The sequence below is a fragment of the Callithrix jacchus genome, chromosome 18, assembly GCF_049354715.1.
Source record: "Callithrix jacchus isolate 240 chromosome 18, calJac240_pri, whole genome shotgun sequence".
Taxonomy (NCBI): domain Eukaryota; kingdom Metazoa; phylum Chordata; class Mammalia; order Primates; family Cebidae; genus Callithrix; species Callithrix jacchus.
Genome location: NC_133519.1, coordinates 42,224,963 through 42,251,735, shown reverse-complemented (window position 1 = coordinate 42,251,735; position 26,773 = coordinate 42,224,963). Strand labels below are relative to the sequence as shown.

General features: G+C 35.0%; 1 protein-coding gene across 1 annotated transcript; it reads right to left on the bottom strand.

The window, feature by feature from the left end:
• Positions 1 to 3,735: 3,735 nt before the first annotated feature.
• On the bottom strand, positions 3,736 to 26,772 carry TSEN15 (tRNA splicing endonuclease subunit 15). The gene is made up of 5 exons (XM_008984853.5): positions 26,606 to 26,772; positions 24,051 to 24,132; positions 23,612 to 23,747; positions 5,657 to 5,798; positions 3,736 to 5,132 (listed from the first exon to the last, which is right to left on the bottom strand). Exons 1-5 carry the CDS (start codon positions 26,738 to 26,740, stop codon positions 5,112 to 5,114), a joined length of 516 nt encoding a protein of 171 aa, XP_008983101.1. The 5' UTR covers positions 26,741 to 26,772; the 3' UTR covers positions 3,736 to 5,111.
• Between the last annotated feature and the right edge of the window lies 1 nt (position 26,773).

Here is a 26,773-nt window from a genome sequence, read left to right as displayed (position 1 = left end):
TCTAAATCTTTTGTTGCCATTTAACAGTGTTCACAGCAACTGCACAAGGAGTAGATTCCATTTCAAGAAACCACTCTTTGCTCATCCATAACAAACAACTCATATGTTCATGTTGTCTTATGAGATTATAACAATTCAGTTACATCTCCATGTTTTATTTCCAATTCTAGTTCTTTTGCTATTTCTACCACATACACAGTTACTTCCTCCACTAAAGTCTTGAATACTCAAAGTCATCCATGAGGGCTGGAATCAACATCCTTCAAACATTTTTACCTGCTCACATGAATCAAAAATGTTCTTAATGGCATCTAGAATAGCAAATCCTTTCCAGAAGGTTGTCAGTGTATTTTGCCCAGATCCATTAGAGGAGTAACTATGGCAGCTACAGACTTACAAAATGTATTTCTTAAATAATAAGACTTCAAAATCAAATTAATCCTTGACTTATGGGCTATGGATGTATTCACAAGCATGAAAACAACAGTAATCTCCTTGTATACATCCATGAGGGCTCTTGGGTGACCAGGTGCATTGTCATTGAACAGTAATATTTTGAAAGGAAACGTTTTTTCTGAGCAATAGGTCTCAATAGTGGGCTTAAAATATTCAGTAAACCATGCTGTAAACAGATGTGCTTTCATCCAGGCATTGCTGTTCCCTTTATAGAGTACAGGTAGACTGGACTGAGCATAATCTTAATTTTAAAAGTGCTTGACTTTGGTATACAGGGAACAGGATTTTCAGAATGACAGCTGAACATTGGTTTTAATTTAGTCATCAGCTGCACTGCTCCCAGACAAGAGAATCAGCCTGTCCTCTGAAGCTTTGAGGCCAGGCATTGCTTCTTTCTAGCTATGAGAGTCCTAAATGGCATTTTCTTCCAATATAAGACCGTTCTGTCTAAATTTAAAGACTGTTAGTGAGTATGGCCACCTTCATCAATTACCTTAGCTAGATTTCTTGAGAATTTGCTGCAGCTTCTATATCAGGATTTGCTGTATCACTTTGTACTTTTAAGTTATGCAGTTTCTTTCCTTAAACCTCATGAACCAAGCTCTGCTATCTTCAAACTTTTCTTCTGCAGTTTCCTCACTTCCCTCAGCCTTCACAGAATTGAGGAGAGGGTTAGGGCCTTGCTCTGGATTAGGTTTTGGCTTAAGGGAATGTTGTAGCTGCTTTGATCTTCTCTGCAGACCACTCAAACTTTCTCCACATCAACAATAAGGCTGTTTCACTTTCTTATTCACGTGTTCACCGAAGTAGCACTTTTCATTTCCTTCCATAACTTTTCCTTTGCATTCACAACTTGACTGCTTGGCACAAGAGGCCTAGTTTTTGGCCTATCTCAGCTTTTGACATGCCTTTCTCACTAAGTGTAATCATTCATAGTTTTTGATTTCAAATGAGAGATATAGTGCTCTACCTTTTACTTAAACACATAGCGGCCATTGTAGGGTTATTAATAGGCCTAATTTCTATATTGCTGTTTCTCAGGGAATGAGGGAGGCCAGAAGTAAGGAAGAGAAATGGCAGAAAGGGCAATCAGAACACATATAACATTTATCAACTAAGTTTGCTGTCTTATATAGGCACGATTTGCGGCATGCCAAAACAATTATACTAGTAACATCAAATATCCCTGATAAAAAGATCACCATATCAGATATGATAATAATAAAAAAGCTTAAAATATTGCAAGTTATCAAAATATGACAGGGATATGAAATGATCACATGCTGGAAAAATGGCATCAACAACCTTACTTGACGCAGGGTTGCCACAAACCTTCAATTTGTAAAACACACAATATCTGCGAAACAGAATAAAGAGAATTGCAATAAAATGAGGCATACCTGCACGTATCACAGAAGCAATTTATATCTTTCACCTCCAGCACTTAGCCAGTATAGTGAGTGTTCCAGAGCTGGGGTTTATTGCTATATGATGTGATCCTGAAATTCATTTAATAAATTAGGATTTTACAATGAAAAACTAAAATACATAATTTCATATAAGAAAAAAAAACACAAAATCTATATTTAAAAAAAAAACCCACCCTATCCACCCCTACCCTAAACAGACTTTTATTTCTAAAGAAAGATCTATATTTTAAGCAAAGCATGAATCAAGTCACATATTTAACGTCAGTATAATTGTAGAGTCAGAAAGAAAAAGAGCCAGAAAGAAAAAGGGGGTGTGGGTATGTAAAACTTATTTATATTTTTATTTAAGCGATTTCCCACAGATTGAAAATAAAATTTCAAGAGCCACTTCTCTACTTAATCTACTCCTAAAGTCTGAAAATGCTGTGGTTATCCAGCAGTGCCCTCTGGTGTCCAAATGAATTGTTTTAGTTGCCTTGAGGGAAAAGATAAGCCACTATATAATCAGGTATGTCTTTAATCAGCATTCATTCATTTGTCAAATATTAACTGACAGTTTACTATATGTGAGTTACTGTGAAAAGAGGCAGGATACAGAGATATATTTAAAAATACATGATTTCTTGTTCTGTCCTTAAGTAGTCCAGTCTAACAGGGAGACAAATGTAAACTCGATTACAAAATTACTTAAATCACTTTATCTAGTTTTTTTATTAAAATGAGATCTACACAGCTGGGTGGCCTCCCTTTCCAAACAGTTATGGACCATTATTCATGTTACGATTTATCTGGCTGCCTTTGGACAGAACAACTTTGGTCAAGTACACAGGGAACATTCTGAAATAGAGTAAACATCCCAAGACATATGTGGGATTGAATCCCAGTTTTTAAAGAGTTGAGAAATGCCTTTCACAGCCAATCCCAAAAGATACGTCTGGTTTTGCAGTTATATGGGAGCCCATTGGTCAACAGATCTGACACACAAATCTGATATTCATTAGCCTTATTCTTCTTTCTGAAAATTCTATTTTTCTAGCAAATAATGTAAAACCTCAAAATGAATCAAATGAGAGACTTAAGAAATCAAGAGACTTTAAGAATTTATTATAAACTGTTTTAGGATTATTAGACCTGCAAATTTTCCACTAGAGTCACCAAAATACACATTGTTCTGAATAGATACATCTTCATGTCTTCTGGAGAAGCAGACAGAGCCTGAAGGATTTATGGAGCCCTTCCACCAAGAATAAAAGTGAAATTCAAATACCATCCAAGGAAGGAGTCAGGAATTACTACAGATGATGAATGATGCTTTATACTATTTTGTGATATTCCTAATTTTCATCATTTTCCCATTCTTGTTATTGTTGTTTCCTAATCAGCCATGAAACCCCAGTGTGTAGGCAGGACCTATGACCTGCTTCCAACGGACAGAATATGGCAAAGGTGATGGGATGTATGTGATTATCTTATACAAGATTATAAGGTCCATCTTGCTGAGACTCTCCTTTGCTGGCTTGAGAAAGCAACCAGTTATACTGAAAAGGCCCATGTGGCAAAGAACTCAGGGTGGCCTCCTGCCAAGAGCACGTAAGCATTGAGCACTCTAAAGGAACTGAAGGCTACTAATAACCATGTGGTGAAAAAGCTGACCCTTCCCCAGTCAAGCCTCAGATGAGATGGCAGCCCTGAACAACACCTTGACTGTAGGCTTATAGAAGACCCAACTAATCTGTGCCTGGGTCCCTTACCCACAAAAACTATGAGATAATAAATGTGTGTTGTTTTAAGTTGCTACATTTGTGGTAATATTATCCTGTAATGATAACTAATATAGATTTCAAGACACTTTTTAATTGTAAAACATTTTTATTATAAAAGTAATACAAATAAAAACAAACACTGAGAAAAGACAAAGTCATCCATTTACTGCTTCCCATTCCACTATAACCAGTTAGTCATTTGTCATTTTTTTATCATATGCTTGATATGTTATTTCAGCCATGATAATACCCACTCATACACTTTTGCATCTTGCAATTTTTACTTAATGTAACATTTCTCAAGTTTTTAATAATATTCATTACTAATTTTCAATAAGCACATTATGCACCATTTGTACATATCTCTTTATTGACTATTTCCTAGACCCAGGGATGGCAAACTGTGGCACCACATTTGTAAATAAAGTTTTACTGGAAAAAAGTCATGCCCGTATTGTTTATGTGTTGTCTATGGCTGCTTTTGTGCTTCATACAGCAGTGTTGACAAGTTATGACAGAAACTGTAGATTTAAAAACCTAAAATATTTACTTTCTGGCCCTTTATAGAAGTTTGCCGATCTTCACCCCAAACTTTTAAGTGGTTTACAATTTGGGTTACTAAAAGTAATGTCACTTGGAACATCTTTGTGTATATAATTTTTCATACCTTGTACCATTTGAGAGATATTAACAAAAGTGGAATAACTGGGTCTAATTAATGAAGACATTTTTAAGGCTGATACTGTGCCACACTATCTTTCTTATAATATTTAAGCTATGATATCATAAGGATGGTGTTAATAAGAATGAAAAGGAAGGCCCACAACTCTTGTGGGTAGCATGTTTCTGGTCCCTGTTACTCAAGGCATGTATGTTTACACTCTAGATGAACATATTTTGAGTTTTGATTTAAAGTTAACCAAAAAAGAGAAATAACAGTAATTGCAACAGGAAGACCAATTGAAAGAAAGCTTTTACTTTCTACTGGAGAAGAAAAGGCAGACATAAATAGGTGACAAGGTATACATGAAATGCCATTCCAAGATAGCTGCAGTGGCCAAAACGCACTGAGAGAGTTGAGTAAGAGAAAGAGATGGCAGTCTCAACAATGAGCTAGCAGTGGCAGCAATAAAATGAAGAGGCAACTATGAGTGTGGGATGACAAAAGCAGCACACAGGTTCCACCCATCTGAACATAACCTGGACATAAACCTGTATACAACTGTAATGAAACTGTCTCTAGATAAGAGAGTTTTAAGACACCATCCTATATTTTTTAATAAAGACAAAGTCATCTACCTGGGGAAGTTTTATTCTTCAGAATGAAAATCTTATGGAATGGGGAAATCAACCCTCACTATCTGAGTCAACCCTGACTATTTCTGAGATAAAAGATGAAGCAGTCTGATGGGTCTCAAATCCAATCTTGTATGAATAAAACAAGCATCAGGAAACATAGATGTCATCTTCTAAGAGAAATATTCTGCCAAAAAAAAACACTCAGGATCAGGATGGACTTTTCTCCGATAATGTAATCCAAAAGCAAAATTAGAGATATTTAATGTAATTATCCAAATTATGCCAACAAAGTATGTCAAGAAATTACATATAGCACATTTATTTTATTAAAATATTCCTGTCAAAATGTCAACCAATTTAAGATCTCCTAAAGAAGTGCTTTTCAGTTACAACTATCATTAGCCTTTACATTCTACCTCACTCACGAAATAATTAAATGGATGATGACTTCATAAAATACTGTGGAAAACTATGAAATTCTCCATAGAGTAAGGAAATCATTTTTTTTTTGGCACAAATAACTAGGAACATGTTACTTTGAACAAAATATAACCAATTTTCTGAGGTATGAAAATCAAGAGCTTTTTCCTTGAATTTTCCCTATGGCAAAGGAAGTGGCTGCTCTATGAATGACTTGAGTCACATTTAAAAACATGTCATAATCTTCCTCTTTTTGTACTTCTTGCATACAGTTACCTCAAAACTGACCTGAGGGTCTGGCAGCATAAATCCATCCGTAAGTTTATAATAGACTATTGTAGAATCAGACTCCACTATGGCCAAAGTAAAAGACATCGGCAAATCTGGATCACCTTGCAATTTTCGAGATGCCTTCAAGATCTCCCTTATCCTGAAAATAAAGTCACAATATACTTAGGAGTTGCAGTCACTCAATTAATGATAAGATCAAATACTATAAAATCTTAGGGAAGACACTGGCAATACATTATATCCATAATGCTAAGAAATGTCTGAAGTCTCAAATATAAACATGTAAGATAATGTTTTCTCACAGAGTAAATCCTGCAAATTAGAGACCTTCGGCCCTTCTCAAAAACATTCACCAGTCTCTCCTGATCATCATACCTGAGAGAATCAAAACTGTATTTGGGAAACTACAGAACTGAATAGTTCTCATCTAAATTGTTTAGTGCATCTAAATTGGCTAAGGACCCTAGGCATAATTTCCCAATTTCCTAACTTGGTATCTTATAGCAGAACAATTTGGTATTAAAGTTTGCAATGTTCAAAAATAAACGTTTTCCCCACGTTTTTACATAGAGTTAATAATTACTACTTTTGAATGGTTATATAATATTTCCTTAACCCACAATTTTACTCAATCATTCCCCTATTGTTGTAAAGTTATTTCGGACTTTTGAGGGTAGGGAGACCAGGGGAGGGTGGTGCTAATTAAGATAAGCTGCAAGGATCATCTTTCTCCACACAGTTGTTTCTCTTTAAATACTCCTGTTAAGTCTTTCTGAATACCAGAATTATTAAATCTGAGAAGAGATAGTTTTAGGGTTCTTAGTAGGTATTCTGATACAATAAAAGCTAAGAGAAAAATATAAAGAGAAACAAAACTTTTCTTTAAAAAATTTTTTTTGGTAATGTTAAGATTTTTGTTTTGTTTGCTGTGGAAATCAGTCTACCGAATCTAGTATCTAGATATTTAAAGCACTATTGGCTTTTGTTTATCACTAACTAAAAATCCTTAATACCTACTCAATAAGCCTGTGTTCAACGATTCAGTAAAATGTAAATGTCCAAGGCACTTTTTAAAAAAGGCAAATAAAAAATGATCAGTTGTTTTTTTCATTAAGCCAACCAATTCTCCAGAAGCTGAAAAGATTTACTAGCATATTAACATCCTACAACTGAAAACATAAATAACTTAATATTGTGTTTTCTTATCAAAATGTAACTTGTCCCCTTAACTTCTACTTCTCAACATTAAGTAAAAATTCATATGATCATGCTTTCCCCAGCCTGTTATTCAATCTATAAAGAATCTAAAAAGGAAAGTCTCTGCTTTGAAATATTCTTACTACAATAATTATAATGCTTTTTAAAATCTGTCGGAGAGACTGGAGATTTTAAGCATGATTTAAAACAGCAATAAACTTCTAGAAAAGCTGAAACTAAACTGCTCTTGTTAAGATATCACAGTGCACAATATATTAACATTACAGAGTGATAATTGGTTTGTTTAAACATCAGTAACAAAACCCTGCCAACCTAATACCTATCATTTATGTTTATACATGAATATAATGATTCAAGAAGACAATGAGTTTCCAAGTTTCTTTCCTCATATTCAATCCAATTCTAAAATGCCTTTGAAAGAGTTAAGTCGACAACGTGGTAACACTCAGTTTCCAGCATAACTGTTGAGCAACGTTTACTGGGTCAACAAAATCTGTCTACCTGGAAAAATCTGAATTCTTTTCCAAGAGTTAGCAAAGGATCATTTCTCTCTTAAGTCTTACTACCTTCCCCATCCTCTAAGCAAAGTTACGTATCTTACTCTATATGGAGCACCTTGTGCAAACTTGTCTCACTGTAATCACTATGTTATATTTATACAGCTAAGGGGCTATTTCCACTGGAATGTAACTACTTTGAGGGCAGATTTTTAAAAGAATTTATTAATGCCCAATATGTAGTAGAGTACTTGGGCAGAATGAACAAGGTTTTCTTAATAAAGATTTCCATAGGGCTTTAAATGTAGACTTTAAAATATGTTTCTGGTAAATTGTTTTCTAAAATGTATTACACAACTCTGTTACACTAAATAAAAATTCAACTTGTCTTGACAGCTTAGGATCATCATTTCCAGTATTATTGTAGATACAATGGTAGACGATATGGCACTCGGGACCAAAGTAGACCCTAGAACCTAGTTTTTTAAAAGTATCTGATATTTGCCTGCTTTTCATTCATCTGTTGTTATCGCTTGTTTCTATAGTAAGACTTGGTAAACTACAGTCACCTATTTTTTTATAGTTCATGAGGCAAAAGTGGTCTTGACATTTTTAAATGGCACATTTTTAATGGTCATATAAATACCTACATATAGCTTCAATTTTGTCCCTTGGTCCAAAAAGCCTAAAATATTTACTATCTAGCCCTTTAAAAAAAGGTTTACTAACTCCTACTCTGAAAAAGGTAAGAAGTGTAAAATATATTCATCAGAGAGTGTCCTTTCTTCCCCTAAATTATTGATTCAAAATTCAAAGCAGGAAGAAGTTCCACTCCTAGTTAGGATGGAGATCTCAAAAAACCACCACTCCGACCAAAACAAGCAGAACACAACTGATTAACTTAGAGATACCACATTTTTCTTTAAAGCCAAGAAGGAGATATAAACACAGAGAAATTTAAATGAACTAAATTCCAATGAGAAATGAGCCCTTCCAAGGTGAGCAGAGACCAACAGACACCCACTTCCACCCTGAGGATAACTACTAAGTATGGACACAAGTGGAGGAGTGAGCCGTAACAAGCAAGCAACTTCACAAAGAGGAACCAGTGATAGAAGGAGAAACAGCCAAGCATGGAGCTGGCACAGTGGACTCGAATTCTGAAGGACACCAATCTCTCCAGTTCACCAATTCTCCCCATGGGACTTTAGCTATGTTTACGCAACAGCATGAAAAACTGGGAGAAATGCTGAAAAACGGCAAGCAAGAGCTAATCATAAAGCCCTGGTGAGAAGAGGGGCTTGATTCTGTTTTCAAATCATCTGAAACCAGAAGAGAACTAAAGATGCAGCTCAATCCTGACCTTCCTGATTAGATAAACTAAATCAGCCCCTTCCCCTACTTGCCAGATACAGGAAAGAGTAAGTCCCTGGGGGCAGGAGGTAGTATCAACATCAGTCTCTTATTAAAAACAATGTCTAGTATACTCTGAAAAGTTCTAAGCAATTTGAACAAGCAGGAAAATGTATCGAAAATGCAACAGATCAATACAAGAAGACCTTCAGAAAAATAAGGTTGTAAAAAAATTCATACGTTGGAATTAACAGCTAAAAACTCTAAAATAATTATTATAAATGTTACAGTATTGAGGAAAAAATAGATGAAATGAGTAGCAAGTTAAAAATTTTATACAGAAAAATGAAAATTCTAAAAAAGTAGATAATTCATATATATATATATGTGTGTATGTTGAATAGACTAAATGGTAAATGAGATGTGACAGAAGAAAGCACTAGAAAACTTGAAAATAGGTCACAAGAAACCAAACTGAAGTACAAAGAGAAAAAATAATTAAAAAAATAACAATATCAGAGGCTTCTGGTATAGTATCAAATAAGTTTAACACACACATAATTGGAATCACAGAAGAAAAGGAAAGAGAACATAGAAGTAGTTGATAATTTTCCAAAATTGGTGTCTCTGAATCTGAAGTGTATCTTTTATAGACAGTATATAGTTGGATCTTGTTTTTATATCCAATCTGACAATCTCTGCCCTTTGGTGTGTTTATTCAAATTTAAAATTAATATTGGTATGGTTGAATTCAAGCCTGCCATTTAGCGATTTGTTTTCTACATATCACATGTCTTTTTTCTTCCTTTCACCCTCCTTTATCACCTTCTTTTGTATTAAGTACGTATTTTCTTCTTTTTGTAAAATTATACTTTAAGTTTTCAGGTACATGTGCAGATTGCACAGGATTGTTACATAGGTATACACATGCCATGGTGGTTTGCTGCATCCTTCCTCACCAACAGAATGGGAAAAAATTTTTTCAATTTACCCACCTGACAAAGGGTAATAATATCCAGAATCCACAAAGAACTTAAACAAATTTACAAGAAAAAAAAAAAACATCAAAAAGTGGGCTAAGGATATGAACAGACACTTTTCAAAAGAAGACATTTATATAGTCAACAAACATATGAAAAAATGCTCATCACAGATCATTAGAGAAATGCAAATCAAAACCACATTAATACATATTTTCTAGTACACCATTTTAATTAATTTTACTATAGTTTCTTGAGTTTCTTAGTGGTAACTCTAGAGATTACTACTGCATCTTAGTTTATCACAACTTATCTCAGATTAATACTAACTTGATTCTAAAAAAATAAACTGATCCAATATAGCTTTATTTCTTTCCTCTTCATTTATGCTATTATTGTCACATATTTTTATATATCTAAAACCCTGTAACATAGTGTTATAATTATTACTTTATATAATTTTCTTTTTATAAAGTTAAGGGGAGAAAGGAAAAATATATTAGAGTCTTTTATATTCACATATTTAATATTTCTGGTATTCTTCATTTCCTCGTATAACTCTCTGGTGTCATCTTTTACTCCAATATAGCTTCATTATTTCCCCTATCCTTTTTGTTAATACTGTCATATAAATTACTTCTTAATGTGCTATAAGCCTGGTCAGTTGATTTTTGACAAAGGTACAAAGGCAATCAGTGGAGAAAGTCTTTTAAAGGATACTTCAAATGAAGCTAATACACCTTTATGTCTACACATAAGATTATTAGATGAATCAATTAAATAGCACATATGAAAAGACCTTGTAAACTGTCAAGTAGCCATATTATGTAGTTTATATACCACCTTGCAAATTGAGATATAATATTTATAGATGCCCCTGCCTCCATGATTATTGCTAAAACTGAATACTAACCCAAACATACTAAGGAACACTGTGTCATTAGTGGAATCACAGAAAATGTTTATTTTCTGAAACAGTCTGAATCCCAGAAATTGACTTAGTTCTTAAAAAATTATTTCCAACTATGCTGAACTGCATTACAATTAGCTAGATGCTTATTCATAAGAATGATTTACTTTAGAGAAAGACAGTCTGATAAAGCAACTATAGATATTAATCAGAAACTTCATTACTCAGCACTGATGGGAAGTCACACTATGATAAAAGACAGCATACCACAATTGCTTCATCAATGCAATTCTTTTAGTGTAACTAAATATTTTTCTTCTTCAAAACTGGCACACCAATATCTAAATTAATAATCATAGAAAAAGACCAATTTTTATAGGCTGTCCATCTTGAATTAATTTTTTTCTACAAAGATGGAAAAGAAGACACAATGGATCAACTAAAATTTTAACTTATCTACATCTGTTGTTGTCAGTATGTACTACAATTACTTCCCAGTATTCAATATACATAAAACTCAGTATATAATGCACATAAAGCCACTGCAATGCTACAAGATGAATTTCTCTAAACATCCCTAACTGGTAGACTGTGATAAGAATGGGACACAAACAAGAAGGAAATTTATTAACACAACTTTAACACATTTTCCATTTCTCAAGATATAATGTTATTTAAATCAGAAGGTGTGTTTGTATGTGTGTGTGCGGGGGGGTGTTCCCTAAGATAAGCTATATGGGAATTCTAGCCCATATATTGAAATTTAGAATAGAAATTTCCATCTTATTCACTGCTCTTTTTCCATTCTCAATTTATATTTGTTTCCAGAGTTCTTTGATTTAAACAGCAAAACATTTTCAAACTTACCCCAAACACCCATGCAGGAAGCACTAACATTTGAAAACTAACTCAGAGTTGTAAAGGGAGTGTTGTTTTCAGAGTTGAGAGAAATCACTGTCAAAAACGAAATGTAAGTTCCCATTTCTGAGGTCTTGTTTATAGCACTTGGCGGGGGAAAGGTGGTGTTATGAATTACCAATGAATCTTCTCGTAGTAACAAAATAAAATAGTTTATCTGCCTCTGTTACTCAAAGTATACTCCAGAAGCCTTTCACAGTTTCTTGTTCAGGATCTCTTCTACTTTTCAAGTATGTTTAAAGAAAAGTCATCATCTTTTTCCCAACAAACAAGCAAAAGACCTTTCTTGTTTGTTTCTGTTATAAGGATACTGCATAAACTCCTAAAAATGTTTACTTCTCCTTTTAATCAACAGGTTATACTTTATCAATCTATTAATAACAGTAACAAAAGATTCTGAAGTTCTTCAAAACCCACATACAATTGTAAAGACGCCAAGAACAGTTAAGGATCACCAGAATACTAGAATCTCACTTAATTTCTAACAAGCTTATGGTTTGAAATCTTTAGAAATTACACAATGTTTCCTTATATGTAGAAATTTTAATAGCTCAGTTCTTTGGAAAAATATTGTGAAGATATTGTGAATATTGTATATTTCCTCACATAAATCTGCAACTATAAACAATAAAATTCTTCATAGTTCATATTGGATAGAAATCAACATATGAAAAATATAACCTATGTATTAATAATAATAGTTTCAAGTTTTCAACTCAGTTATATCTAAAGGGAAAAATTCAACCTAATGAAAAATAGATATCAATAATAATAGCTATTTATTAGCAGTAACAACATCTGATGCTCACAGCAGGTTTTTCTTTCTCATAACTGTTCATAGAGGAGCTCTGTGTACTGAAGAAAGTGATCCCAGACCTTCATATAGCTGACTTGAAAACAAGCCTGAAGCAAATACACAGTTAACACTATCTGGCTAATCCCCTTAGTCCAAGCTATTTAAGTGTTTTCCATAAAGCCTGGCACTGATTTTTCTGTAATTATTCTCAAACAGAGACTAAGTAATCTCTGGAGATTTACAAAAAGGACAAGAAATTGAAGACTACATTACTTTTAACTTCAAATGCTATTGAAATAGAACGTATCATGAGTCAAAAGCAGTATTAATTTTAACCCATAGAAAGTCTCTCCTCCTACTGTGGCCAAATAATATATGCTATAACCTTTTCAGTAAAAGGCAGTAATCTCTTGATCTGCCTCATTATGATATAATGGAATGGCATACCATAATGCAACTCTGAAACATAATGCAAAATAAGCTTAAACATAATGCAACAGAAGACTTATTCATCCACAGGCTCAGTCCCAAAGAAAAATTTCAGAGATAACAGACCATCTCCTTGAAATTTATGCCAATGCCTTCCTAGTAAAAAATCAAGGCAGCTAAAATTCTAAGGGGGTTTACTGAACAATCAAGGTATCCACTCCAGTGGGAAGTCATTATGTAATAAACTGCAAGCTTTTTTTTAAGGGTAAGAGAAAAAAAATGCTATAATCAGTTAAACGCAGCTGCCAGAAGTGGGGGTTTCACCAGCAGCAGATTTCCAAGAGGTAAGGTGAGGACACACATCCTAATATGCCAAGAAGCCAAATGACAGAAGTCATTTTGCAGTTATAAGACTTTAGGACTCAAAATAGCAGTCATTAAATGAATTTGTAGTAAGGATTACACTCTCAGAAAGTGGAAACATTTTTTTCTTTCTTTCTTTTTTTTTTTTTTTTTTTTGAGACAGTCTTGCTCTGACACCCAGGCTGGAATGCAGTAGTGCAATCTTGGCTCACTGCAACCTCCACTTCCCGGATTCAAGCAATTCTGCCTCAGCCTCCAGAGTAGCTGAGATTACAGGTATGCATCACCATACCTGGGTTATTTTTGTATTTTTAGTAGAGATGGGGTTTCACCATGTTGGCCAGGCTGGTATTGAACTCCTGACTTTGTGATCCACCCACCTGGGCCTCCCAAGATGCTGGGATTACAGGTGTGAGCCACTGAGCCCAGCTGGAAATATTTTTCAATTACAGGGAAATAATAATGGATGGTCCTTCCGGAAAGTATGGAGCATGTAAGGATTAAATCTCATAACTAAGACTATCTTCAGAAATGTTCTAAAGAGATAATTCAGTTCTAGTAACCCTTTACTCTAAAATTAATATAAGTCCTTTTCCCAAAGCACTAGAGAAAAGAGTAATGAAAGGACAGAGAAAATATAAATGAAAAATAATTCAACTAAAAAGTAAAGAGGCTATTCACAGCATTGGCAGATTGCTTCTTGAGACGTGAGACGTGTGATTGTTCTCTGTTCTCAGATGCACATCATGGTTACAGTATAAAGTATGGAAAATGGTGAAAAATTCTGCAAATGGATGGATTTTGCAGATATTCTTTTTTTTTTTTTTTTGAGAGAAAGAGAGTCTTGCTCTGTCATCAGGCTGGAGTGCAGTGGTGCGATCTTGGCCCACTGCAACCTCCACCTCCCAGGTTCAAGTGACTGTCATGTCCTACTCAGCCTCCCAAGTAGCGGGGACTATAGGCACATGCCACCACACACAGCTAATTTTTTATATTTTTAGTAGACTCACATATGAGTTTGAAGTTCATGTTAGAGGATGAGTTGGAGATAAAAATTGGGGAGTCATCGGTATATCAATGATATTTAAAACCTTGGAACCAGAGGAGGCTGCTTAGGGAGTGAGTATAATGAAGAGAAAAGCTCAGATGACTGAGCTGTAGGTCATTTAACATTTAGACGCCAGAAACCTGAAAGGGTTCAGCAAATGAGGCCAAAACATGGCAAGTAACAAAAGGGTTACTTAACCTCCTCAAATCCTCAAATTAGGTTCTTGCATTAATAGCTAAACATCTCCTATATCCTTACAGATTTGCACACTTAATTTGTATCCATTACAGAAAATAGAAACAAGCATTACAATTCCTAATATTCTGACTCAAGTAATTCTCCCACCTTTGTTTCAGGATTTCCTAAAGACTTCGCAGTGACAAAACTCTTGATCTAACTTTCTCTTACCTTTGACTTCCTTAATCCTTAAGAGGTTGCTTCTCCTGAGCTGTTACTTCCCAGGAGGAGAGCTTTTTTGTTTGTTTGTTTGTTTCATATTTTTTCTATGTCTGTCTCTCCTCCCCTCCCCTCCTTTTTCCTCCATTCTCATCTCTCTTGTATCACACATACTCACTCCTTCCCCACCCACCTGACACCAATCCAGGGCTTTCTCACCAACTGCAGGCAAGTACTCTCTCTGCCATTACTACATACCCAGTCATAATGAACTACTGGTAAATTTCAGGTTCTCTCAGCCCTCAATACCTTGTTCATGTTATTACTTTGACCAGGACGTCCATTCCCATCCCTGATCCATATTAAGTGCCTATGCATATTTCAAACATGCCCTGCAGTCAGTTTTCCCAGACTTTCTCTTTATCCCACCAGTCTCTTCCCTCTATGGTCTTCCTCAGGACCCCGTACATATATGTTATTATGTTTATCACACTGGATGTAAATGTCTGTCCATCACAGCTCTAGACTTGAGCACCTTGTAGGCAAAGTCTATGATATTTTGTACCCCTTGAGCCTAGGCAGGCAATAAATAAATAAGCAATTTAGAAAACACTGGAATAATTTGCAATTTACCTTTTTATTCTATCCTAAAACCAAATTTTGCCTCTAGATAGTATGTAATTATATTTATATTCAATATATTTAAATAAAAAGTATAATTACATGCATTTATAACATTTTTAGTTAAGGGACCATTTTGTGCTCCTAGGGGGCTAAAATGGTCATTGGAGAGGCTCCATTCTCCTACCCACTATTCTTCTCTGACACTGAGAGGAGAGAACCATTTATAATTTAGTCAGATTTGAAAGGATGAATGATTAATGTATTACTAAGGAAGGAACTACAATCCTTTGTTTAAAAAAAAGGAAGATTAATAGTTTTAGAAAGCAGTATCTTAACTGATTTTATAATTGTATATATAAGACATTTCACTTTGCTCAGCTTTTTTAAAAAACTTATTATAACCACAGATGAGCTTAAAATATGTCAACTTAGGTTTTCCCACCTCTTGAGGTTTTCCCACCTCTTGTATCTTACTGAAGAAATAAAATTTACATTGGAATTGGGAGATGACATAGGGTCTATGAGGGAAAAAAGAAACCTCTACCAGTAGTTAAAACACTAGGAAACCATTTTTTCCCTTATGATTTAAGTCCCTATATATGTTCCTTAAGATATTTTCCCATTTGCAACAATCTATAGTACTGCTACTATTACAGAAAATTGTAATACTATTATCCTAACTTTGGTATGGTATACTTCTACCATTTAAGGCACTCAACAAACACCAATAGACCCAAGGTGGTCCAAAGTGAAGTTAATCAAACTATCTGAACATAAATTTGACTTCATTTGCAATCTTAGCACTGAAAAACATCAGAGCAAGATTCCATCTCAGAAAGAAAAAATAGGTCACTAGTTTTAATTAGTACTCCTCTTGTTGCCTAATCTTTAAATTCATCAGATCTCTTTGATCTCTGTGTATCTATGAATATGATTTTATACCATTGCTGTGTCTGAGGAAACCGTACCTCTATAGTCATTTACTGAAGGTGCTACACGGATTCCTTAAATTCACTTTAGCAAAGAAACAATCTAGAATACTCTCCATATGGATACCACGCTTAAGTTGTATGGATACACAACTTTATATAGCATTATAATGCAAACTAAAAATTATTTACGCTAGCTTTAGGAAGTATTTTTAGATCAAACAAGAAATACTAGCAATTAATCACTTCATACTCCATCAGCATAATTTTCCTACCAAATAATCAGAAAAAATAATCAGAAATGGGCACTTTACCAATTTTATTCTCCCATCACAGATAAGGAAATAACATTAAATCAATATTTTCATAAGGACTAGTATACACAAGACCTTCTGAAACTTGAAAAATGTGACAAAGTGTTTTAGCTGTGATCACATATTATATGTAACAGCTTTACAGAAAACGCTAATCACAACCTGCACTTGTGCTCAAAGTAATGCATTCACTCACAGTCATTCAAATACACATTTACCCTGTAATGGGATCTGTCTACACTCTTGTCACAAAGTATGTAAACAAAATCACCAGGTCTAAAGCCTGGGAAAGTAAGTGGGAAGCAGATATTAAAAACTGTTCAGGCCTTCTTAGAAAAGCACACAGATATAACATTAAACAGTGCCTAGAATGATTGCCTTTTAAGGAGGCAGAAAATACATATACACCATAAAGTAAATAATAGAATAAACTATATAAATATATATGCCACTCTGCCACTTAACAGTCAATTGGCACTGAAACAGTGAGATTGTTTGTCATCACTAGGGAAATATTTTATAACTAAGTTGTTAACTATGTAATTGACAGAGTTTGGTTCAGTTTTACAAACAACAGATTATAAAAACTGTTTCCTTCAACAAAAGAGACAGTTATCAGGCCTTATGTGCTATAGGCTCTTTGTAAATAAGAAGAAACTGTAGCTCCAGCAAACTACCAACTCCTCACTCTACAGCTATGTATGCTACCCAACTCTCCTACTAATAAAAATGTTATTTAAGGTTTTTAGAGGAATACAAAGTATTTTTTAAAGCACTATATTCAAGCAGCTAAGCAACATAGTCTAAAATGTTGATTTACAACTGGTGTGCTAAGGTTGATTGTACAGTATGTGGCAAGTAATTTATTTCTAACAATAGAGTACTAAAGTTGGCAGGGTATTTTTAAATATAAAACTAATATTCCTGATAATATATTATCAGTCTCATGGCTGACATTCCAACATTCTTTCTTGACTGAGAGTCAAAAGACAAAGTTAGAGCTAAGAGGTCCTGGGAACAATACATGGGCCAAAGCCCATTATTATTATGAAAGAAAAAATAATGGCTACTTTTTTGGGGAAGAAAGATTATGATTGGGATGGGGCACGTTGAAAAGTTAGTGGGATGCCTGGAAAAGTTCTATTTCTTAACTTGGTTATAATTGTAAGAGTTCTAGATGTTTGCCTTATGATAACTCATTAATCTATATATTGGTATTGTGTGGTTTTCTGTATCTGGTTTCATTTACAATAAAATATTTTTAAAAACCAATAAAGCAAAAGAAATTCCAATAGCTATGAGACTAATTGAGATCTTGGTACAGCTCAATTGATCTTTTATTATCTTTTGGAAAAAGTGGGGGTACAAGTAAAAATATACTTTTAACCTCAGCTTTTCGTATGTAAAGTTAGGAGAAAACAAATACCCTATATACCACTAGGGACTTTGGTGCTGACTTAATGAAAGTCTACTTGTTAAAGTATTTTGAATATTTTAAAATACTTTGAAACTCTATAACATTCTCTGCAAATGCAAAGTACTCTTAAAACCACATAGAATAAACAATAATAGTCTCACTTCCTTGCTTAAAGCCCTTCAATGACATCATGCATTTAGTAGTAATTTTCACAATGTTCTTTGTGGAAACCTAAGGCTCCAGAGACATGCTTCAGGTGCAGGGCATCATGTACAGATATGTAGATTGTGCTCTGTGCAAGGGTACCTGGCACAAGTGGATCTAAAATCTGCCCTTCACTGTTTGCCAAGCCTTGAACCTTACTGAAGAGACATTTTTTCTTTGTACGTCAAGAGAGAGCTCCTTTTTCTAAATTGTTCAAAGATACTCTAAGTGCTAGCTGTAGCTCTGTTCAAAAGTTCCCTATTAAACAGTATCTTGTTTTTGTCAAACAATAAAAACAAACTATCTGAAAATTTTCTTCAAAGTTAAGACAAACCAGACAAACACACATATTTATAATTCCTTGATTTACAAACAGATTTGAGCATCTGAGTTCCTCTTCTGTGAGTTGCCTGTTCATATTCTTTGCCCAGGTTTCCCATCGGGAATTGTTTTGAAGTCCCAGAAGCTATTTATATATTCTAAATTAATCTCTGTCAGTTATGCACATGCTATAAATCTTCTCCCAGTATGTGAAAACTTACACATTGTAAGTGTGAATGTAAACTGGTAATAATCCTTTTGGAAACAATTTAGCAATAACCAGTGAAGATGAAGTGACATGCCAGGTGGATTGGCTCACACCTGTAATCCCAGCATTTTGGGAGACCAAGGCAGTCAGACCACTTGAGGTCAAGAGTTCAAGACCAGGCTGGCCAACATGGTAAAACCCCGTTTCTACTACAATACAAAAAATTAGCTGGGTGTGGTGGTGCATGCCTGTAATCCCAGCTACTTAGGAGGCTGAAGCAGGGGAATTGCTTGAACCTGGGAGGCAGAGGTTGCAGTGTGCCAAGACCATGCCAGTGCACTACTGCCTGGGTGACAGAGCCAGACTCTGTCTCCAAAAAAAAAGTCCCAGCTATTCTACCTCTAGGCATCTTCCTTAGGGAAACTCTCATATATGAGTACAAGGAGGTACTCACAAGGCTATTCATTAGAATACCATTAGCAATAGCAAAAAAGTAAAAACAATGATGGTCTTCATAATCTAAATAAGGTTTCACATCTAATTTTCCATCCTTTCCATCTTTTCTCTGAAATTTCACTCATTAATTTATTCATTTGCTGTCTTAAGGAATATTACTAGATACCTACTCTGACGAGACACCATGTTAGGCAGGCAGTTATGCTTAATTACCTGCAGTTGCCCGACTAAACCATGGTCTTTTACTGGCTAAAGAGACTTTTCCTGTCCTTCCTCTGGGTTTTGATGTTACTTTGTATATGTTCCTGTTAAAGTGTTTATCAGTACTCCATTATCCTTGTTATTCAATTATCTAGCTACAAAATAAGTGAAGGCAGTCCCAAATCACACACTGAATTAGATATCTGAACAAAGGGCAATTCTGTGTTTTTAGATTCCATCCAAAAATAGCCAGAAACAATGTATGTTCTAAGCTAATCTTCAGTGCTAGAATACTACTTTCTTGAGGATGTCATGAAAGTACTTGTTCATCATGGTATCCCAGCATCTAGATCATTGCCTGACACATGAGAGTCACTCAATAAACACTTGTTAAGACCAAAAAGCCCAAGCAATATTATCTGACAATAATATTTAAAAGTGAAAACAGAATCACTAATTTATATAGATGCTTTATCACTGAATAAGTAAAAACTGTTTTCATCTTAAATAAAAAGTATTTTTTCTTTCATGGCGAGTTACCCTTACATCTTCTCACCAAATACTTTTAGAACATGTTCCAGTGAATTTCTTTGCAATACAAGGATATCAAAGATTCAAAGTCAATCATTTTCTTCTCTGTGTTACTAACACAGAAAAATTCCCACATTAACTATGAAAGGCTGGAATTGCAGCATTACTATTAGATATATAATATTTTATAACATAAAGTACACTAAAAGTAAAAATAGACAAAAGAATGCCTACTATCTAAAAAATTGTACCTGTTAAAGACTGAGTAATGAAGTCACACATACACACATATACATACACAAAAGTTATTTGAATAGATTGAGTTGAGAAAATGGTATGCCCTAAAAGGCATAATAAATCTAGTATGCATCAGGCCTCATTTGTGCTATTTTCTATATTAGTGTTCTACTGCATAATATAGTTAAGAATATTTATATAAAAACAAGACAAAAAGATTTAAGCTCTCTCAGTGAAATGTAAGAGCATCAAAATGCCTTACCAAATTATCATTCCAACTAATTCTGCTCAAAGAAGAAAACAAGCTTTAGCCATTCAAGCTAGAAAAGCATTAATTACCACTTGGAAAATACTAGAAATTAACAATAGAAACAAATTTGTACTTCTAGACTTATGAAATGATTTTGATTAAAATAGGCTATTGCTTTCATTTCATTAATTTTATTTTTTAGGAATAAATGCAGGTTAATTTCAAATAGTATCTCTTTGTCCAAACAAATAATATAACATTAATACTAGCTAGGACAATATTTGTTACAGTAATTAAAAGACAGAAAGAATAATCTATGAGGAATGAATTAAGACTCTTGGATGTAGGATGGCTTGGAAATCATGCTAGTAAAAACCAGAAGATACTAGTGATTAAATTTGATGTCAACTCTAACAACTCTCTCAAACACACACACACAAAAACTCACAGTAAGGAGCTCCTCAAAGAAGCATATCAATAGTCTGGTATATTAAAAAACAATTATCATTATGAATCATAAATACAAAAAATACTTCATAGAAATATGCAAGTTAGTTTAATATAGCTTTATGAAAAATGCACAATGAAAATAATCAGTTACATTACAGTAGCTTTAATTTGGAAGGGATCTTACATATACTGGTAATCTAAATCCCTCAACAACAACAAAAAGACAAGGAAATGGAAACCCAGAGAAATTAGGTGTGTTGCTAACCATCAAACAAAATGTTAAGTGTCAGTCCCAAGAGTAGAACACAGGTCTTAAGATTTTAGTTTAGGGCTCTTTCTACCAGAATGCTATGCATTCAGTCACAGTCAACTAGAAAAAAAGTAAGTATTCATCAACACTATTCCTGCTGGAATTTAATAATCATCTTATATGCCACCCAACTACAGCTATGTTTTGATATTTCTTCCATACCCCACTTTTGGAGGTTAAGGCTCCCCTCAACATGCTCAATATTTCTCTCTTCCACTATCCTCTTGAATCCATCCTTCCTCATCTCTCAAGAATCTTGATCCATCAATAACTGCCATCTTTTTTCTATTTTCGGACTTTCTACAGGACAGCTCACATGGCAGGTGGCTTCCTTTATAGCAAGTGCAAGAGAGTGCCCAAGACAGAAGCCAGTCTTTTGTAACCTAATCTTAGAAGTGACATCCCATCATTTTTGCCAAATTTTATTCATTAGAAGGAAGTCACTGAGTCTGGGCCACACTCAAGGGAAGAGAGTTACACAAGGGAGCGAATACCAGAATCATGAGAAGCCATCTTAGAAGCTGCCTGCCACAGCTTCTAAAGAAGAAACGCATAGGGAGGCTTGCTAACCAGATACAAGGACTTCTTATGGAGCAAGCAATTAAGAAGATGTGGTATTGGCAAAAGGACAGATAAACTGACTAATGGAATATAACAGTGAACCCAGAGACAAATTAATGCATGTTTAGAACTTTGGAAAACAGCAGAAGTGATATGTCAGATAATGAGCAAAGGAAGGACTATTCAGTAAATGGAAGTAGAAAAAGTGGTTATCCATATGACAATGGTATCCCTAACCTCCTCTCACACCATTAAAAACAACAACAATGGAACTCTTAGTGAAAATATAGGTGAATATTTTTTAGACCTTTAGATAGAAAATATTTCTTAAACTAGACACAAAGATGTTGATTATAAAAGATGGATAAATATAATTATATTCAAATTAAGAACTATTATTAATTAAAAGACACCTTAAAGACAGTGAAAGATTTAAAAACTGGAAAACACAATCAAAAACTATTAATGTCAAGAATATATAAAGATTCATAGAAGTCAATGAGAAAACTAAAGGCAACCCAATAGGCAAAAGAAATGAACAGATGTTTCTTATAAATAATACATATATTAAGAAATATTCAGTATTATGATTGATGAGAGAAAGGCAAATTAAGACCACAATGAGAATAATCCATTCTGTTGGCAAAATTTAAAAGTCTGACAATACTCAACGTAGAGACAATACAGCTCCAAAGGGTCTTGATTACATTGCAGGTGAAAAGTAAATTGAGGCAACCAATTTGAAAATGTTTGAAATTACCTCCTAAAGTCAAACATTAGCAACACTCCATCATCAAGGGAGTGGATGTGAAAATGGTGGTATAATCACACAATGTAATATTATATGGCAGCCCAAAAAAGGCACAACAATGGATGAATTTTAGCAATATAATATTAAGTGTATAAGTTCAGTCATAAAAGACAAGATTTTTAAATTGAAGTTAAAAATATCTAAAATTTAAAAATTCCCAATAAACATGGAATTCAGAATGACAGTTACCTCAGGTCAGTGAGAACATGTTAAGGGACTTACAAGATTAGATGTTAGTTATAGTCAAGAACCTAGTTTTGCTTCGGGTGATGGGTACAGAGATACTTACAACATTATTAAAAATAACTAAGTAAATAAATAAAAACCAAGCATGAACTAATAATGAGAATACGTCATGAAACAAAGACATGTTTAATATAATGCTGTGTACCTAAGCTTTTTAAAAAAAGGTCCCATAAACTACATGAAACTTTCTTTGATTTCAATTAATGTTAATCATGCTCTTTACCAACTCCTATATCAAGTATGACTTCTATTACATGGTATATCTTATAATATCTATTATTTCAAATGTAATGGTCTTGCTTCCTTATCAAGAATATAAATACTTCCATAAGGCTAATATTTCTACCATACATACCGTCTCTGAAAAAGTACTGACCACAGAGTAAGTGCTAAATAAATACTTGTTCAATCCTTGATATACTTTGTATATTTGTTCCTGCCCAAATCCCATGTTGAACTGCCATCCCCAATGTTGAAGGTGGGGCCTGGTGGGAGGTATTTGGGTTATGGGCGTAAATCCCTCATGGCTAGGAGCTGTCTTCAGGACAATGAGTTCTTGTGAGATCTGGCCATTTAAAAGTGTGTGGAACCTCCCCCTCAACACATTCTCTCTCACTCCTGCTTTTGCCATATACGTGCCTGTTCTTGGTTCATCCCCTGCCATGATTATAAGCTTTCTGAGGCCTCCCTAGAAGCCACATAGATGCCAGCAGCATGCTTACTGTAAAGTCCGCAGAACTATGAGTCCCATAAACCTTTTTTTAAAGAAATAAAAAAAAAAAAAAATCTCAGATATTTATAGTAATGCAAGAACGGCTGAATACAACAGTCATATTTAACTTATTCCTCAAATAGCCAAGAGTAAAGCTATGGTTGCTGTATCCCAAACTTCTTTAAAAATACTGTATCGCTACCTTTAATGTTTCCTACTTCTTTACTTGGGAAAGGAACTTAAACCAAAATCACCTGCTCACCTGTTATGGCTGAGGGAAGCAGTGATGGGGGTAGGCACCACAGTCTGTAACCCTTCCCCTTCTATCTCAGTACCAACAAGGCAGATGAGCTGAAGTTCTGGTAATCCTACACAGTTTACTTCATGCCAGCTTTTGCCTGAAAGAGCATCATTGAATGGACAATAATGTTTATTAAAATCAAAAGATAAAAACTCCAAACTTCTGCCTAAAACTCAGCTGAGCAAATATCACTCATAACACTACCTCCTCTCTTTGCTTTTCTAGTAGTTTCTATTACTCAGTAATTCCCAATGTAAATAAATGAAGAAATTACAAAATTAACAGCAAATGCATATAAGATTGCTTATTATAATGTGAAGAATGCTATATATATCCCAATCCAATCCCCCAAACCTCTACCACAGTCCCAATAACAAAACAGTATAAACAAACAACTTACTTTCCATGAGGTCCAGGTAAACCAAGAATGCTATATAAACTTGGGTGGCATCTCCTATATCTAATTCCATCATTTCTAAATACTGAAAATTAAAATATAATTGTCAAATCGAGAAGGAAGAATTGTTTAATATTTTCTTTCAATCAACAAGTAGTCAGTCATTAAGTATATATAATCCATAAAATTCTTCTGGGTATAGTGGAAGTTAAAAGGCAATATAAAATATTATCTCTGTCTCTAAAGAACTTGCGATTGTTAAATACATGCGTACTTAACATTGTTAGGCAAATAACAATATATGACCGTGATTAAAAACCACGTAAATGGAATAAGAAACATGACACGACAGGTCAGAAGAGCTCTACTCAGAGGGACTGGTGAAAGCTTTACAGCAGAGGCAGGATAGGATACAAGTTGAGCACAGAACATTATCATTTGAGTAAATGGAGAAGTTGAGTAATAGTGCAGGTAATCACACAAAGGTGGGATTAAGTCACACGTATTCAAGGGACTGTAAAGAAACCTATCTCCCAGCAATAGAAACCTTTTTAATAAGATTTACGTTGGGACCTATTAGTAGGTACTGTGTATTTCCCTAGCCTCTTATTTATCTGTGGAGAGAGTCTGCCACAGTATCAGTCCTAGCTTCTCTACCCATTCTTTCGCACTTTAAGAGTACGGAATTATTTAATCATTAGATTTTTAAAAGGGGATTGACAAGAAACTAGAGAAAGCTGCTTCTTTCAGACAACTGATCAGCATAAGGGAAACGTGTTTCAGGGGCCTACACCTGCAGAATTCTGAAGCTGCCCAGCTATGCTGGTGACTAGGTGGATATGTGGGGCTAATGCTGAGGTGAAGTACTAGCAGACCTGCATGGGGACAGGTCCTAAGTCACATTCTCCCATCAGCTTCACTGTAACTGCACAGGTACAGGAGGATATGGGTTATTAGTTGTCTACTTCAAACATGTTGGAAAGTGACACTCAAAACATAATTTTGAGCCAGGCTGCAAGGTCTTAAGCTAAACGTGATTTTTGTCATTGAGGAAACACTGAGGATTTCTAAGCAAGAGAATAATAAAAGTGTGTTTGAGGATAATAAATCTGATACCATTTTACTGGATGAACCTATGTAATTTTTGAATGAACAAAAAGGTGAAATTGGAAAAACAAACACCCCCTATTACTTTATTATTTCTTTTCCTTTTCTTTTAAAAATCATTTTGGTCCTTCAAGAAGATAAATCAAAAGGAGAGATTTGATGGTCATGGTGTATGTACACAGCCATTAACTTCAAAATGAAAAAACTCTACAAGTATGTAAACTGAGTAACAACACCAAATCTAGATAAGGTTTTAAAAATTTGTTACTGGTGTTTAACTTATTAAGTGCTTTATAGTGCTTTCTATATGTTGAATGGCTTACAAATATTAACTAATTTAATCCTGTAGCAACCCTGTAAGTATGGACTATTAATATCCCCATTTTTCAGGTGAGGAAACTGAGGCATAATGGGATCAAACAACTTGTCCCAAATCACAAGGTTGATAAGTGACAGAATCAAGATTTAAACTGAGTCTGATTTTGAGTTCATGCTCCTAACCGTTATGCTGTCTCTCCATGCTATTGTTTCTCTTTCATGGCACTAAGTATTTCCATACTATTGTTTCTTTTTCTCACCTTTTGGAAGAATGAAGGGGACGGCATAGGAACATAAAATTAAGCAAGAGAAGCTGAAAAAGGTTAACTCTTTTCAAACATATACCTTCAAATTTTTCCGTTTTTAGACTATTATCTATGAATTATTGCTCTCTAGGAGAAGAGTACAATTCTAATAAAGTATCAGACCAGACCAGTTTTTGAGATTTTTACAAAACTCACATCTCCATTCACTTGTCTATTTACTGCTTGGAACCTTACTGGGACAAGGCAGTAATGTCTCAAGCAGAAGCACGCAGGGGACTATCTTTATCTCCCTTCCTGCTACTGTAGAAAAATACAAGTAAAATGTGAGTAGCTCTGCTTTGGGTAAGAACCTATTCAAACTTTCAAAGAAATCTGAAATATTAGGAATCTGCACCTTTGCAAAATAAAGGTGTACTCTGGACCCAAAGCTAAATGTAAATATGACTGTGCCTAAATCTTTACCATTATGGACCCCTAGAGCTTATCCATCGGCCACAAACTGTCTTGCATGGTTACTGTGAGGATTAAATGAATTCATCCCGGAAAGGGGATTTACCTAGAGAGCAAAACTAATGGAACGCTTCTTAGGAATCTCCGGCTCGAGAGGGGTGGAGTTAATGTCTGGTCCTAGGTTCCAGAATGGCTTCGGTGGCGGGTTGGGGAAGGTGTCGGAACGAATAGTTCAACTAATTTAAACAAACAAAACCGATGCTGCCTGAGGTTGGCAGCTGTGCACACCGGTCCACCTCGGTGAGGGTGGGGCGCATCCTCAGCTCTCGCGCTGAGGGAGAAAGTAAGAGGGCAGCCCGGGAGTTCTGCCTGGGCTAGGGGCCCGGACGGCGTCCTGCTCCTCTCACGCCTCCTGACCTTAGGGTGGGAGCCCATCCAGGCGTCCTCGGGGGCCCACGAGGGAGCTCCGCCGCCGTCGCCAAAGCCGTGAACACCGCCCGGACCCAGGCCGCTGCAGCCGGGGGTCGGCTCGGAATCGCCGCGCTCCTCCATGCAGCCGGTTTGGCACTCCCGTGGTGCACCGCG

Excerpts from the sequence above, each read along its gene's own strand:
- TSEN15 (XM_008984853.5), bottom strand. The coding sequence starts at position 26,740 with ATGGAGGAGCGCGGCGATTCCGAGCCGACCCCCGGCTGCAGCGGCCTG. Across the intron at positions 24,133-26,605 it reads GGATGGGCTCCCACCCTAAG|TATTTAGAAATGATGGAATT; the intron begins GTCAGGAGGCGT and ends TTTAATTTTCAG. Across the intron at positions 5,799-23,611 it reads GCTTCCCTCAGCCATAACAG|GATAAGGGAGATCTTGAAGG; the intron begins GTGAGCAGGTGA and ends CTTTATTTTCAG.